General features: G+C 41.4%; 1 protein-coding gene across 1 annotated transcript in view; it reads right to left on the bottom strand.

Moving 5' to 3' along the window:
* The window catches only part of USP13 (ubiquitin specific peptidase 13), a 119,904-nt gene that overhangs the window by 56,962 nt on the left and 45,262 nt on the right, over positions 1-17,680 (bottom strand). The window contains exons 5-8 of the mRNA XM_047874640.1: positions 12,065-12,207; positions 10,247-10,431; positions 2,983-3,077; positions 1,473-1,660 (exon numbers count right to left, since the gene is read on the bottom strand). Coding sequence (XP_047730596.1) covers positions 1,473-1,660; positions 2,983-3,077; positions 10,247-10,431; positions 12,065-12,207 — 611 coding nt within the window. The remainder of the gene's footprint in view (positions 1-1,472; positions 1,661-2,982; positions 3,078-10,246; positions 10,432-12,064; positions 12,208-17,680) is intronic.

Below are 17,680 nucleotides of genomic sequence, written 5' to 3'. Positions count from 1 at the left end.
ATCACCTCTTCCCCTTTTCCTCCGTGGAACTTACTATGTTTATAACCATGCAGCTGCTCTTCTGATCATTTATTTATTCAGTGTCTGTTTGCCCAAGTGGGGCCAGGCACCGTGTCCTTTTGTTTACCACTGAACCCCTGCACCCAGCACACTGCTGAGCAGAGCAGAACCACTCCTCATTGGCTGGATATGAAAAGGAAAACTAGACATGCAAACTAACCACAAATTTCCAAAGCCAGAAAACAGCAAGAGGAATGAGTATCAAATACCAAGAGAGGAAAGAAAAGGATATTTGATACACTTTTGATTAACCACCATTAAAGCAATTAGCATTTCAACTCTACATGAGTAAAAAATGGTCCTGTGCTGTTCCTAGTGTGCTGCCTACCCCTCCATCTGTAAGCACATGTGTCCCCTTCCATACTTGAACCATGGTAGAAACCTACCCGCTCTGGAATACACTAGAGATAATTTTCTTTTTCTTTAATTTTTATAATTTTTAATTATTTGGTGGGGGGGGAGTGGGAGTTAGACGATCCAAAATAGGCTCTGTGCACTGAGAGCCCAATGTGGGGCTTGAACTCACGAGCTATGACATCATGACCTCAGCCAAAGTCAGATGCTTAAGGAGCCACCCAGGCACCCCAAAGATAATGTTCTAAACACCCACGAGTGCACAGCCACACTCCCAGTCTGTGCAGCGACCCATCTAAGCCCAGCCTAGGGAAGAAAAGGGCCACAGACACAGCTGCTCTCCCCCTCCATGTGGGAGGAAGAAGGCAGCCCCATACACACACAATTAGGAAGCACCCTACATCAGTGGCTCCCAATTATCTATGGTGAAGGGCCAGCTGTTTTATTTCAACTCATACAGGTGACTCCTTTAAAAAATATAATAAAAGAAAAAATGAAACACCTCTCATAAAGCATGACAATGTCAAATTGCTACAAAAACTTCTAAATCCTCACTCAATTTCCATAGTTATCACAGATCCCTATCCAGCAGTCCTAGGACCAGTGCCAGTCTGTGAACCACATTCTGAGTAGCAAAAAAAAAGAAAAGCTTAAATCCGCCAAGAAACTCCACTCACCAGGAGGGCAACACTGATCAAACCGATCACTGAATCTCTCCTAGAGCATCTATAGGAAGGAATGTGGCAGGCTTCCATGAAGATTGATGATTAATATTTTCTTGGCATAGAGGGTGATTGATGGTCTAAAAATGGAAGCCATTATTAATATGACAAACCCCTGTGAGTTTCTCAGTTACAAAGCTCTCCTAATCTCACCTGATTCCCGTCACACTTGACAAGTGTTCTCACCCAGCTCCAGTGCAAGAAGTCACACCATGAGGATGTGGTGAAATGTCCTGCAGCTGAGGAAGACAGGGTCCCCGGCACATGCTGAGTGGACTGGACGTGAAGTGGACGAAGGGCAGCGCTGTGCGCACAGGTCTGCAGGGGGACACTTACGCTCTCTGGAATTCTGGGATGCTGAAGATGGCCTGCATGACCGAACTGAGATAGCAGCTGTTGCCCAGGTTCTTGAGACCCGTGTACCCGGGGCCATACATGGGCTTCAGCTTCGTCCCCGTCTCCTGGATCACTTCCCACTCGCTGACCCGCGGCTTGATGTCATTGTCCCGAAGCCCGTTCTCTGTCTGGGGCAAAGTCAGTGAAGGAAACCAACCTTACTTGTAATTATCACCCAAATATCATGTCCCAAGAGTTATTTCTAACAGCAGTGGATGTTTCTGTCCCTTTATTCCTCCAGCTAAGCAGAAAAATAACCTAATTAAAGAGACTGAGGTAGTGATAGCTGCACAAAAATGTCAACACGCTCAATGCCACAGAACCACATGCTTAAAAACAGTTAAAATGGTAAATTTTGTTATGTATGTCTCTCCACAGTGAAAAAGAAACACATCTTTAAAAGATTAAAAAATGAAAGAGAGGGGGCACCTGAGTGGCTCAGTCAGTTAAGTGTCTGACTCTTGATTTCAGCTCAGGTCATAATCTCACAGTTCATGAGTTCAAGCTCCGTATCAGGCTCCGTGCTGACACTGCTGAGCCTGCTTGGGATTCTCTCTCTCTCCCTCTCTCTCTCTCCCCCTCCCCCACCCATGCTCATGCTCTCTCTCTCTCAAAAATAAATAAACTTAAAAAATTTTTAAATGAAAGAGACTGAGGAAAGGAGATAAGAGGAGGAAGAAAGACAAATAGGAACTGAAAGAAAGAAGCAAGTGGAGTGACTTCAAGGGAAGAGACAACACAATACTGCAAACAGAAAGGCAAGAAAGCTGGAGAGGAAAGCGAAGGAAAATCATGGGCCTCAGGAGTGCCCTGAAATAAGAGGGGGGTTTAAGAAGAGCACAGAACGTAAACTAGAAGGTGACATGAATGAGGATGAGGAGACAGGGGAGGAGAGCCTGAGGACAGGGAGGCGGGCTGGGAGGGAAGGGCCACAACAGAGCACGCACACTCAAACAGCTCCTCACAGGGACAAACATTACATAGGCATGATATCGGCTTGAAAACACAATATTAAATGAAGCAAAGCTTTTCCCATCAACAGTATGTTGGCTTGTTCTTTCCACCCCCGAGCTCTGCTTCCCTTCCTGAAATTAATTAAAGTGATGTCGGTCACAGATCATTTTAAAGGTCATCTTCCCGTACCTTCTCGCTTCAGCGAACAAGGAGTGATTCATGCAACTCTCCATCAGAGGAGACAGAAATTTTGCAAATAAACTCCAACTAAAACAAATGGTACTTGAGGAGGTGCCACTTTTATTATACCATTAAAAATATATTCTAAGCTGGTAACCAAAAGAAAATGCTAATGAATTAAATCCAAGAAGTAAATGCACACATTAAAACCGAAAACCTATAGAAGCAAGATTCCTGTTACAGGAATTACATATTAAATAAACCAAATGGTTCCCTCCCTGCAAGGAGGGAACACAGACAAAGTCGACCTTCTTACCCCGTGCATATGAAGCATATCAATTCCAAAATGCGCTAAGTGCTTGGCCAAATGAGGATCCAAAACAGGTTCCTCTTCTTGAAAAGAATAAACATCTAGAGGGTGAGGAGAAAAAAAGGAATGAGATTTTTAACCAAGTTGTTCAATATTCAACATGTATTTATTGAGCTCCCTCTATGCACCAGGCTTGGACATATCAATGAATAAAGTCAAGAGAAACCCCTCCTGAGTTTACACTCAAGTGGAGAAAGGAAAGATGATAAACAAGGAACATAATAAAGATAGATTTTGTAATTATTCCCATATATCAAGTCTTTTGACATCTCAAGAAGTAATTTTTTAAAAAGGATTTCTGGGGCACCTGGGTGGCTCAGTCGGTTAAGCGTCCGACTTCAGCTCAGGTCACGATCCAACAGTTCGTGAGTTCGAGCCCCACATGGGGCTCTGTGCTGATAGCTCAGAGCCTGAAGCCTGCTTCATATTTTTCCATCTCCCTCTCTCTCTGCCCCTCCCCCACTTGCTCTCTGTCTCTCTCTCAAAAATAAACAAACATTAAAAAATTAATTAAAAAAATGATAAAATAAAAAAAGGATTTCTGAAACAAAAAAATTAAAAAGCAGCATCTAAAGTTAAAATAATTGAAACTAAACAGATGTAAATGCCTAACAATTGATTGCCACGGCAGGGGGAGGCTGGGAGGGAACAAAGGGAACGCACAGGCGCTGGGGAGCAGCTGAATGGCTGGGGTGAGGTTTTAAGTCCAAGACAAAACAAAATTCTGCCTGTGGAATCCTCTATGGTCTCAGACCTACCAGCTCACCAACTTCCACCTCCCACCTGCCGCTTCATCCCTTCTTTCCAATGTTAGTGTCCACACCCCACTGGTGAGAGATTTAGTGAAGACTGTTCAGTACTTCCCAAATGCGTCCACCTCATAGCACACACAGAAAATGAGGATGCATGTGGCACAGCAGGGTAACTCAGGAGGTTCCAGCCACCCCAGGCCCGGTCCCTGGGCACCAGAGCCTGAGGGATTAGCATCTTGGCCTTCTTGGCAAATAACCCCAAAAGCTTTCCAAACTACTGTCTTCGGTGTCCTGACACAGCAGTGCAATTGTGGGAGAGGGAACAGATATCTTCAGGCCCATTTTGCAGGTGAGGAAAAGAGGCTCATATGGTTAAATAATTGGCCTCAAACCCCACAGGTGGCTCAGAACCCAGGTATCCTGACCCCCCCCCCCAGTACTTTTTTCTCTGTGCCATTCTATTTCCTTAGATCTCTCAGGAGACTCAGAGACTTGGTGAAGCATCATCACAAGCCCTTAACAGGAATGAAGAGTCAAAAATCACAATTTCTTGGGGTGCCTGGGTGGCTCAGTCATTTAAGCACCCAACTTCGGCTCAGGTCATGATGTCACGGTTCATGGGTTCGAGTCCCATGTCGGGCTCTGTGCTGACAGCTCAAAGCCTGGAGCCTGCTTTGGATTCTGTGTCTCCCTCTCTCTCTTTCCCTCCTCCACTCATACTCTGTCCCTATCTCAAAAATAAATAAACATTAAAAAAATTTTTTTAAAAAGATAGCATTCTCTAGAACAGGAAAAGACAGACTGTCCAAAGAGGTTCCTCCTCTTTGGAACATCACAGGGAGAATAAATAAATACACACACACACACACACACACACACACACACACACACACACACAGAAACTATGGTAACCTTCTGACCCATGTGGAGACTCATGGCCACCAAAGGAATTCAGTCTTTCTATTATTAATAGATTAAATGTTGTATAGCTTTCTCTGCTATCCCTCTTCCTCTAGGGACCCATTTTAACTTGTAGGTAGGCAGCCTTCATTTATATTCTTTCTTTAGTACAACTCCATGTTCTCAAAAGCAAAACAAAGGACAAAATCCCCAGCCCAATCAAGAAAAACATCCCCCTCAAAAGAAAGAAAGAAATAAAGAAAGAAACAAACAAAGAAATACTTCCCCAAAAGTTTAAATACTAAAAACACCAACAAAAATCTTTAAACTAATAATTTGAAACAAATATATAAATAATATTTTTTAATCTATGGCAAGTAACAAAAAAGTGCCACTCAAATACTAGCTGGGAGGTGAAAATGACATTCCCTAGGCACTTTCACTTTGGTTATTATTAACTAATGAAACAGTTTTGAAGACTTAAAGAGTTTAAGACTCTAATTATTTGAACTTTATTAGAAAATAATAAAATTGCCAGAACTGAACTGATGGCATTGGCTTAGGATTTTGAAATAAGTGAACATCACACAGCACTCTATAGTTGTTGTTAGGCTCATGCCATAATGAGAAATTAATGTTTCCTACCTCCAGTCATTAACTGCTCCAAAGATTTGGTCAGACATGATAGTTATTTTTTACCACAATGATAAAAACAGTTCTGTGAGTAACATATAAGAAATCTAAAAAGGAACTGTGACCCTTTTGGCAATCATGAAGAATTTATAAATGACATGTGACATGTAGTCATAGAAAAAAAAAATGTGAAATGGACTCAGGAAAGACCATCCTGAGATGTACTGAGTTGGCACAGGGGTTGGTGGGACAGGCTATTTCACAGCTGCTGTGGGCATCTCCAGAAGCTTCTCCTGCAGCCACCAAGGCATTATAGCTTCTTCTTAGGTAAACTAGTTTCACAACAGAAGAACAAAACACCCTCTCCTGTCTCTGTCCTTCCTCAGTCCCTTCCTACCAAGAACCTCATCCTTGCTTTGCCAAATCAATGTCTCCTCCCATAGAGGAAAGTTTTTTACTTGTTTGTTTGTACAGTGATCTGTTTCTTGGTTTGTCGCTGTACCCATGGAAACCCAGAATGGAATTTAATACGGGGCCCATTTTTACTACCCATGCCACCACAATGGCCTAGCTTGCATGGTCCAGGCTTCTTGGAAGAACTAATTCTAAGTTGTGACCTCAAGGTGAGTAGGAGTTTCTCACTGAACAGGTATATCCTTATTGGGGAGAAGGAAACCAGATGATCAGATCACATTGCCATTAAATACTTGAGTCCGCAACCTGCTTGGATTCCATGTGCACTAAGCAATATTCTAAATATAAGTCAGCTCCCCACAGGGAAGGAATGTACTGGTCAAGCCAACATAAACATCCCACTTACAGGCAGTTGTGGTTCTCACTATAAACTAAAAAATAAACACTTTCTTGTGAGTTGAATTAGCCTCGATGAACCCAGCGAATATGGAAATGGGACCCTTGGCAGTGGTACCTTCACCAGGAGGTGGCCACCCTAGACAGGGGGCACCATACCCTCCTAGGCCTCAATGTCCACAAGGCTCATCATCAGACATTAAAGCAAACTTCAGGTATGTTTTCATTAACTTATTTGACTTTAAAATAAATGAGTTATAGTTAGCAATCTATTAAACAGACTTAAAAGAAACTAAAATTGATACATCCGTAAACTAATATGATAATTAGACTAAAAATAATCATTGTGCAACACTGCATAAGGCAAGCAGAAATCAAAACCCTGATCTTTCTTCAAAAAGTGAACATTATTGCAGGTGAATCAATTCAAGAACCCTCATCACAAGCTATATGATCTACATCGCTGGTTGTCTTATGCCTTCTATGATAGAAACAGAAGTACTTAGGGGCGCCTGGGTGGCGCAGTTGGTTAAGCGTCCGACTTCAGCCAGGTCATGATCTCGCGCTCTATGAGTTCGAGCCCGCATCGGGCTCTGGGCTGATGGCTCAGAGCCTGGAGCCTATTTCCAATTCTGTGTCTCCCTGTCTCTCTGACCCTCCCCCGTTCATGCTTTGTCTCTCTCTGTCCCAAAAATAAATAAAAAAAAAAAAACATTGAAAAAAAAATTTTTTTAAAAAGAAACAGAAGTACTTATTCAAATGTTCTCAATTACATGAGAGGCAAAACCCTGAAAGTTGTCCCTCCTCTACGAAAAAAAACAGGGGAACCCATGTGCCTCAGTCAGTTAAGCGTCTAACTCTTGATTTGGGCCCAGGTCATCATCTCCCCGTTAGTGACATTGAGTCCCAAGTAGGGCTCTGTGCTGACAGCACAGAGCCTGCTTGGAATATCTCTCAATCTCTCTCTCTCTCTCTCTCTCTCTCTCTCTCTCTCTCTCTCTCTGCCCCTCCACCACTTGCATGTGCAGGCACGCATTCTCTCTCAAACATTTAAAAAAAAACAAAACAAAACCAAAAAAAGCACTTAACTGTGGCAGATAATGAATTAATATTCTTAGTAGCTAAAGAGTTTTTTTTAAACAAATAAGGAACACCTACACATACACTACTAGAAAATCAACCAACAAAATTCACAAATAGAACTACAAATGGCCAAAATTACTATGAAAAATGTTTAGCCTTACTAGTAATGCAAAACAAAACAAAATACAAGATTAGCAAAGGTTTTTAAAAGTTGTGAATACTTGGGGCACCTGGGTGGCTCAGTTGGTTAAGCGTCTGACTTCAGCTCAGGTCACGATCTCACGGTTCATGAGTTCAAGCCCCATGACAGGCTCTCAGCTGTCAGCGCAGAGCCTGCTTAGGATCCTCTGTCCTCCTCTCTTTCTGCCCCTCTCCTGCTTGCTCTCTCTCTCTCAAAAATAAATAAACATTTAAAAGAAATTGTGAATACTGAAAGTTGTCAAAGATTGGCTAAAATGAGTATTCTCATACCCTGAGAAGTAAATTACTATGACTGTTTAAAGAAATTCAGCAACTGAAAATGTAAAAGGATCAATCCTTGTCCATAAGAATTTATCCTAAATATATCATTAGACAAACATCCAAAGATTTCCATATATGTAAGGACACTCATCAGAATAGCAAAAAAATTATAACAACTCATAGAAGAATAGTGAAATAATTTATGGAACTATCATAGAATATTTATTGAAGAATATTTAATAACATGGAATATATACATACTTAATGTTAAATAGAGGAAAATAAGGAATAAAATTTTATACACTATGATTCCATTTTTGTAAAAATGTGGGGCAGGGGTTGAGGGTGCTGTTGAGTGTTGTGTAAGAATTGATCAAGGCCTTGGGGCACCTGGGTGGCTGAGTCAGTTAAGCTTCTAACTCTTGATCTTGGCTCAGGTCATGATCTCACAGTTCATGAGCTTGAGCCCCACATCTGGCTCTGCACTGACAGCACTGAGCCTACTTGGAATTCTCTCTCTCTTCCCTCTCTCTCTGCCCCTCCCCGACTTGTGCACTCGTGTTCTCTCCCAAATAGATAAAATTTCTAAAAATGTTAATTAAAAAATTTTAAGGAAAGAATTTATCAAGGCCTTAAAACATGGACAAAAATCTAAAAGGAAATACCCAAAATGTTAGAAGTGATTTGCCAAATGGTATTACTAGTGATTTTTATTTACTTCTCTAAGCTTTTCTGTTTTCTAAATATGTTACACTAAATATCTGCTTCTTGTCTAATCAAGGGGCAAATATAAAACATTCCTTCCTCAAGCTGTAAGGAAAAAAGCTTTAGATGTACTCTAAATCATAGTTTGAAAGTAAGTGTCATGCGGAAAAAAGGCTTCTGGAAATTTAAAGATGCACAGAGAACAGAATTAACCCCTGCCTTTATTATTAGCATACATTTAAATAGAATTTAATTATTTAAATACTTACATACCAATTGGTTTATTTAACAAAAGTATTTGGGCATACCATGTGTAAGATTTCATACAGAACCCAAAGATGAGTAAGACAGAGCTCTGCCCTAAAACAACTGAAATTTGAGAACTAAGCCATGTATACAAATAGTTGTAGTCTTAGGTTGTTCTGAGAACTGGACTTCTAATAACTGGTATTATCAAAGCACTATAAAAAACAACATAGAAATAAGACACATCCAAATTATTCTCCCCTTGCAATTTTGCCCATTAGAATTCCTACATTATAAACCCTTCCCTCTGTAGCCCCCTAAAAGGACAATGATGGTTGCCTCATACAGCAGTCATTCAACATAGGGAAGACCTGTAAGAAACTTGCTGTAACCCCCAACCCAACTTCACGTCCTGAATTTCTCCTTCAGATCCTAGAATTCTTAGGATTCAACCTGGCTTGTGGAGAGGTTTATCCATTTGTGGGAGGAAGGTTTGGGACCAGGAATTGGGACTTTTGCAGCTACTTATCTCTAATGAGTTAAACATTAGTCCACTAACTGTGGAAGCAGGAAAATAATCCAAAATGTGAATCAAAAGGTCTTGACATGACTAAACTGTCAGCCCTCAATTATAAAACAAATGAAAAACAAAACCTGTTTGATGGAAAAGGCATGGTAGACAAGAAGTATGCCACATTTGGTGAAAACACCCTAACCATTAACTCTGAAGCAGGCTAACTCAGTCCTAGAAAGAGAACAGAAGAAAAGACAAATGTCTTTGTACGTCTCTTAAAAAAATCATCTTACCTTAAAATGAAGAAGAAACAGAGACTAAAGCTTAGAAAGATGAAGAAGACTGACCTAGCTGTTGGTCCAGATCTATGCTTAGTAAACGTTTTCAATGACACTTACAAGATGGATTCTTATGGCCATTGCTCAGTATTTAAGTTTCTTGTTATTGATCCTGATATGATTTCCCTTTTCCATCACAAAATGGTAGATGGAATTAACTAAACAAACGTGGCCAAAAAGTAACACTTGAGAGCATACAGTGTGAGAGCATAAAGACAGCCAACTCTGAAGCTGACAGTACAAGCAGGAACCAAATCCAACCCTTTGCTGCCAGCTGATGTCACACAACAGCCTTTAAAACCCCTCTTCTCCATAATGAACCCATTTGTTCCTGAAACGATACTAACCCCTAATGAATTCTAGGGCTTCCCTCTACTGTGGTTTGATTATCCCTGTTCACTTCACAGGTCTTGGTTCCTACCCCTGTCCTCTTAACCAAGAGATATACAAAAAGATAATAATAAGAGTGAACAGTAGCAACTTTTATTAAGGCCTTAACTGTATGAACTGGGCTAAATACTTTATACACATTAGCCTCCCTCCCCTATGAGGGAGATGCCCTGATCATCCTCAAGATGAGGAACTTGAAGCTGAGAAGTATTTGAAAACTTGCCCAAGACCTCACAGCTAGTACGAAGCAGAATCAAGATTCAAACATGAGCTATGTCATGGCCTCCACCCTCCACCCTCCACCCTGGGAATGAAGGCACTGATTAAATGAAGACGGAGCCACTGCAAGTTCCCCAGGTCAGTAAAGACACACTCACCTGCCCCGTCAGGAGTGATGGTTCCCAGTTTCACAGCCAGAGGGTAGCCCATGTCTCTGTAATGCTCCAGCGCGTGGCCATTGCCCCCAGAGCTGTCAAAGAACCATTTCCCACACAGCACGGAGCCATCGGTCAGATTCAACCAGAGGTTTTCCCGAAGGTCACACCTGGCACACTTCCAACCACTGAAAAAGTCATTGAAGAGCAGTTGGTATGGCCAGAACTTAGAGCATAGTTAGAAAATTAACATCTAAGAAAACAGAGTGTCTCAAGCTGGGGGTCACAGGAAACGGTCAGTGGACAACAGAAACCAGTGCTTCTTTCCTCCTTTTCTCCCTTCAAAATATTAATGTCACCCCTCTCAGAGCAGCAGGACCAATCAGTACCGTCTGCCTCCACAATGGGTTTTACCTTAGAAAACTGACATAGAACCTGAGGTTGGGAGGGGAGGTCATTTCCTTAAAATTCCAACGTGAGGGACACTAATAAATAATACGTAAATCTAAGATACTAAGGATCCCATGTATATAAACATGTAAAGTTCTAAAGCATTAGCCACACTTAGTAAAACTAGTTTAAACAAATACTACTACACAGTAAATCTGTATTAAGTAGAAAGAATGTCAACTTCACTGAAGGTTAAGTGTCGGGTATGTGCTAGGTACCTTCCAGAAGTTTGATCACCTAATTCTCCAGAAGTTTGATCTCCTAATTCTAATAAACACCCTTCCGAATCAGTATTACCAGACCCATTGTCAAAGGGAGAAACTGAGGCCCAGAAGTAGCCTGTCTTCCCCTAAGACCACACAGAATGGGAATTCAGTACAGGCAGGATTCAACAAGACTAGACACCCTCCTAATCCATCCACTCTTTGTCTCGAGTACCTGCCTCTGAAACACAACAGACCTGATAGGAGATGCTAATGTAGACCAAAGAATATTCCAGCCAAAAATGAGACAACCAAAGACTTTTATAAGTTCGGGTCCCCTAGAAGCAGACTCTGAAACAAAGATCTGAATGTAAATAGCTTGTTTAGGAGGTGATCCCAAGAAGCACTGTAAGAACATAAGACTGGAAAGGTCAGGAAGTCAGTCCAGGCTTGTCAACAAGATGACCATCATGGGCAACTAGGGCTCAGTCCAGTTGGGGAACTCCAGGAGATAGGCCCACTCAAGGGGTAAGGGTCCAGGGTATTTATCCATCCACTCCACAGCCACTGGTTGAGGTTTTGAGGGCTGTTCCAGGAGGATAGGAAGGAACATTAACTCTGTGGCATTTCTTTTTAATTTTTTAAATTTTTTTTTAATGTTCATTTTTGAGAGAGACAGAGACAGAGCATGAGCAGGGGAGGGGCAGAGAGACAGGGAGACACAGAATCCAAAGCAGGCTCTAGGCTCTGAGCTGTCAGCACAGAGCCTGACATGGGGCTCATACCCACAAACCACAAGATCATGACCTGAGCCAAAGTCGGATGCTTAACCATCTGAGCCACCCAGGCGCCCCAACTCTGTGGCATTTCTAACTGATACATGGCCAGGCCTACCTAGCCTCAAGCAGCCAGAGAAAGCCCTCAAGCAAAGAGTTGCAGGTACCTGCCACTGGAAACCTAGGGGTGGGATGGGCTCAGGGGTATGGGTTCGACATGTTCAGAATCTACAAAGGTAAAGATATTTTTAGAAAGAATTTTGAGCTCATTTTTAATCAGAGGCATCTGGTAAAAATATGTGTAACTGCTAATTCAGAGAAAAGGTAGAAAAGTAAATATTCCTTTGCCCAGTTTTAAGGGGTAAAGTTCCATTTCACTAGCTGATGCTCACCTTGGAGGAATCCTGACTCCATTGTCCAACTGGGTAAGGTTATTGGCATATTTGGATACTGGCAATTCATTTTCCCATGTGTCTGGGTCCTGCTTTCTATATGGAGATTTTGAGCTGAGAACTGCATCACAAGCAATTGTTACCTGTAAGACAAACCCAGGTATCATATGTAAAAACAGTTTGAGAGAACATCAACTTCTAGAAAACAAATTTAAAACTTTATTAATAAATACAGGCTAATCCAAGAAAATTCAAACAGCAGTTGCCATAAAAGCAAGATCCTCGTTAGCTAATTCCAGCACTTTCTCCATGAATCTAGCTAGGTTTAATCCCTAACCTGGCGTGTGCAATATTATTGATAATGACACAAGATAGCAAGAAACCAAATCCAGTTTGTAAACCCAAGCACAGGAGTCAGATTTAACGATTTCTTAGCAAGCTGAGTGAAAAGTATATGGCGAACAATTTACAAGAGTGACATTAGCTACAGGAATGCCTAGGATTTACCCAACTAGTGTGTTTTCCTCCTAACAAATATACACCCAGATATCCAATATCCTCAACGCATCACACAATGGCATGTGGTCAAGGGCATTTGAATGGAATGCAAGCAGCACGGCTCCATTTCTTAATCTGGTGCAAATGTGACCCTGGATGGGGACAGGCCTAGGTGTCTCTGTGCCAGATCAGTCGACATCATGAGCAAATCTGTGATGTCCAGCTTGGCACCAACTGACCACAGGGGAAGGGGATGCAAATTCTCTGCTTTCTCCCAAACCGTTATGATCCTGGACATATGCCTTATCACCACATTTGCCATTTACTTAATGCTATAAAAACTATCTCTAGCTGTCTTTAAAAACATATTCTGGGGGCGCCTGGGTGGCGCAGTCGGTTAAGCGTCCGACTTCAGCCAGGTCACGATCTCGCGGTCTGTGGGTTCGAGCCCCGCGTCGGGCTCTGGGCTGATGGCTCAGAGCCTGGAGCCTGTTTCCCATTCTGTGTCTCCCTCTCTCTCTGCCCCTCCCCCGTTCATGCTCTGTCTCTCTCTGTCCCAAAAATAAATAAACGTTGAAAAAAAAAAAAATATTCTGGTGGGAATGTAAAATGGTACAGCCACTTTGGCAAACAGTTTGGCAGCTCCTCAAATGATACCTAGGCATCAGATGGTTAAACAGAGTTACCATATAACCTAGCATTCAACTCCTAGGTATGTATTCTAGATAAATGAAAATATGTACCCATACAAAGACTATTGTACACATATGTCACAGAAGTATTATTTATAACATCCAAAAAGCAGAAACAACCCAAATGCCTGTTAATGATAAGTGGATAAATAAAATATCATATGTCTACACAATGGAAATTCAACAATGAAAAAGAATGGAGTCCTGATACATGCTACAACATGAGTGAATCTTGAAAATATATGTAAGGTTTAAAAAAGGCCAGCCACAAAGAACTATGTACATCGTATGATTCCATTTATATGAAACGTCCAGAACACGCAGTTCCACAGAGACAGAAAGTAGACTAGTAATTGCCAGAGGCTGGGAGGGATGACAGGTTGAGGGGTGATGGCTGCGGGCTAATGAAAATATCCTACAATGAGATAGTGGCGATGAATGCCCAACTCTGAATATAATAAAAGCCACTGAATGGTTTTAATGGGTTTTTTTTCAATTTAGGTTTGTATTCTACATCACTAAGATCCCACACAATTAGCTGAACTTCATGCAGAGTATTTTCCCCTGGGTGGCCCTAGAATTCATTAAGAGACAAGGAAGGAAGTTCCCTCAGCTGCCATCCACCCCCACCCAAACCATGAGCAGTTCCTATCACTCCTACATAGAAACTCTATTTGGAACCTTCCTCTTCTCAACTTCAACCACACTCCTCTTGTCCCAGCCACTAAGACAGCTCACCTAGACGGCTACACAGCAGCCTCCTTGCAGTTTCCTTTCTCCTACTCCTGCCCCTCTTCTGCATAGCAGCCAGAGCGGTCTGCTGTGAACATCAAATCCTATCCTTCTGTGGCATAAAACTGCAAGGTACTACCAAGTGATGACACAGTCAGGAATAAGGAAGAGGTCTCTGCCTTCAAAAAAACTCATACTCCGGGGCGCCTGGGTGGCTCAGTTGGTTAAGCGTCCAACTCTTGATTCCGGCTCACAGTTCCTGAGATCGAGTCTCACATCAGGCTCTGTGCTGACAGCATGGAGCCTGCTTGGGATTCTCTCCCTCTCTCTCTGCCCCTCCCTGGCTCATATGGGCTTGCTCTCTCTCGCACTCTCATTCTCTCTCTCTCTCTCTCTCTCTCTCTCTCTCTCTCTCTCAAAATAAATAAACATTTTTTTTTAAAAAGCTTATACTCCATTACACGTCAGGCATCCATAAATATATCTAAACCTATTAAAGAGATATTCCTGGGGTACCTGGTGGCTGTGTCAGTTAAGCGTCGGACTTTGGCTCAGGTCATGATCTCATGGTTCGTGAGTTCAAACCCCGCATTGGGCTCTGTGCTGACAGCTCAGAGCCTGGAGCCTACTTCCGATTCTGTGTCTCCCCCCCTCCCCCCCTCATGCTCTGTCTCTCTCTGTCTTTCTCTGTCTCTCTCTCCCTCAAAAATAAACATTAAAGAAAAAATTTAAGAGATATTCCCATTCATCTCTCACTACAAACACTTTTATACAATACAATTAGTCTTTTCTTTCAATTATCAAAATTCATCTCCCACTTCATTCCAGGAATGACCCTAGAAAACAGAGCTGAGGTCACCATAAACCCCCTTCCTGATTCTATGGGTTTGGACTGCCTTAACACTTCTGTGCTGCCTTAGCACTTCTAACTACACATCCGAATCTTTTTTAGTCTGGTCTGTTATTACAATCTCTTTGTTGCTTCAATGACTACCTCAATCCCTTCCCTGTCCTCCTCTGAATCTTCTCCACCCCATTAGATCTTTTTAAAGTGCTCTGGTTTGCAATGCACAATAATGTTGACCAAGATTTGACTATAATATTCTCTCTTTTCTTTGAATACGCTTCTTGGTGACATTCAACAAAATAACCTTAAACTTCTGGGCCACTATAAAACACTGATCTAGTGTTTTCAGAGTATCATCTGAAATCACTTTAGTGACCCTTTGTATGGATCACAGCTGAAGATCAGAATCCATTATCCTGTAATTATACTATGAATTATCTTTCTTTGGTTCCCTGGATTTATTGTCCAGAGTGAAGAGAAAGAACGTGATACTAGTCCTGGCTCCATCCCAGGTCTCCATAGGCTTCAAATTCAGTAGTGTTCTGGAACTGACTCAAACTGGCTTACAAAATTGATTGTTAAATTTTAAGAAATTCTGCAAGACGGCTGTTAAGCACAGCCATTAGTTTTGTAATTAAATTACAAAAACTTACAATTAAGTAAAATACATTTTTAAAAGATAACAAATATTGAAAACTCTTCACTTCTTGTTCTACTATAACTTCCAATCTTCCGTGTGCTCTTGAGGTTATTTACATCTACGTTACGTGACTAGTGGAAATTCTGTAAAATGGTGTGCTACTGCGCGTTCTCTTTTCAACACTGCATTCAGAGACATCATGTTAGCCTGAAATCAGCCATGGTGGGAATATTTACACCATGGAAATCATCAAACACTACAAAGCAGGGCTTTTCCCCCAGGGAGCTGGTTGCTAAATATTTACAAGCACACCACTACTTGAGTTCCTGATATCTAAAATGTGGCATTGGATTTCAGGCTGTAAGATCCCTACTGAGCTTCAAATGCTATGTGTCTGTGAACTCTGCATCACTGAGAGGTGGTTTAACTGTCCGGGACCATCCAAGGAGTTCCTATCTTAAACGCAATTTTTTCTGTGCTGAGAAGCTCAAAAGATGAAGCAAGAGTCATCTGGTTGGGTGATTTTGAGCTCAATAATGTTTGTAATTTAAAAGCTTAAAAAGAGGATATCAAACACCAAATATGTAGCAGAAGCATAAAAAGAAAATACAGGAACTAGGTTTAAATAAATAAATAAATAAATCCTATTATTTTACCATCAGATAAATACAGGTGTTTCCTTCAATCTCTCCACCCCAACTTCCAAATAATCCTCCCTCTCCCCTTTTTTAAAAATTCTTTTTAAGTATTTCTTAATTCTAAAAGATTCTGTGTTAAAAATTATAACATTTATTGCTGGATTCAGATTCCTATGACACTTCAATTTTAACTAAAAGTATTCACACTTCAAATTATATTGTGAATACAGGAATAATTAAAAAACACTTAAAGGCTCTTTCATCAACTTTTTTCACACAGACTTTTCCTTCTTAAGTGAGTGAGATCAAAGTATATTGTGAATATAAGAATAATTAAAAAACACTTAAAGGCTCTTTTATCAACTTTTTTCACACAGACTTTTCCTTCATAAGTGAGCGAGAGAAAAACTATTTCTCATGGCATTTATTCACAATGTGCTTCTTTCTTTCTTTTCCGACAGCAGACATAAGAGTTTTATTAAACAAGGGCAGGCAGTAAGTACTCTCAGTATCATGGAGATACAAGCTTTAGTATATAATTTCAGGTAATGGGACGAGGTAAGACCATTTTGCCCACTCATATTTTATCCTTGGTAACAGCCACATGAGTCAACACAGGGAACTGGAGAAAGGAGAGGTAATTTAATTCTCTGTGCACTGCTAAACACTTTGCACTTAGCACTAAAAAGGACAGGTCACATATAATAATTAAAGGAAAGAACTACAATAGGTAAATACACAACATTTTCATTTCTGTGGTCTTGTATTTAGGGATAAAGTAGGTCAGGGGCAAAAGAGGTTGTATGGTAGAAACCTGGTCCCTAATGACATGGGAACCCCAAGCACAAACACCCTCCCCCTCCTGGCAGAGGCAAGTGAGCAGGTGGCTGTGGACACAGAGTCACACAATGTCCTGAAGATTCCGGGACCTAAACACCTGGCTTTTGTTCTGGAGTGTGAGGAGGGGAAAAAAAAGAACTAGCATACCTAAACTCAACTGACCCTGACCCCACTACTACTGGTGGCCAGCCTCTGACAATTCGGGGTATGCACGGATTGGAAAAGAGGAAAAGAAAGGGAAGAGAACAAAGCAGAGAAGGATGGGGTGAGGGAGACAATACAGGAAAGAACAGGAAACACAGTTGTGTCCTTGTAGGAGCTCCACGCCCCTTCACAGCCTCAAACTAAAACAGAACCTGGCTTCCTCACAACTGCTCAGGAAGATGAAAGTCATTCCACACACAAAAAAAAAAGAAAACAAAAGAAAACAAAAAACAAGGGAAGGGAAGAGAAAAGAAATCCACCACTAAATCTAAATGTTAAAACCTAGAAAGTAATCTTAGTCCTCATGAGGAACAAAACTTTCAAGGAGTCTCACATTACCACAGAGCTCCCGCAGACTTGTGATTTGTAAACGTTTGGTTATTTTTATAATCGTGTTGCGGTTGTTTTGGCAGAGAAGTCCTTATTTCTCCCCCAAACAAAATCTCACACAGAGGGCTAACATGCAGAAGATATAAAAATATAGCCACTCTTCTCACGAGAAGACACCCCTCTCCAGCAGCCCCT

This window comes from Prionailurus viverrinus, chromosome C2, assembly GCF_022837055.1.
Source record: "Prionailurus viverrinus isolate Anna chromosome C2, UM_Priviv_1.0, whole genome shotgun sequence".
In the NCBI taxonomy this organism is placed as follows: Eukaryota; Metazoa; Chordata; class Mammalia; order Carnivora; family Felidae; genus Prionailurus; species Prionailurus viverrinus.
Note: the sequence above shows the minus strand (reverse complement) of the source record. Positions and strands in the feature narration are given on the sequence as shown.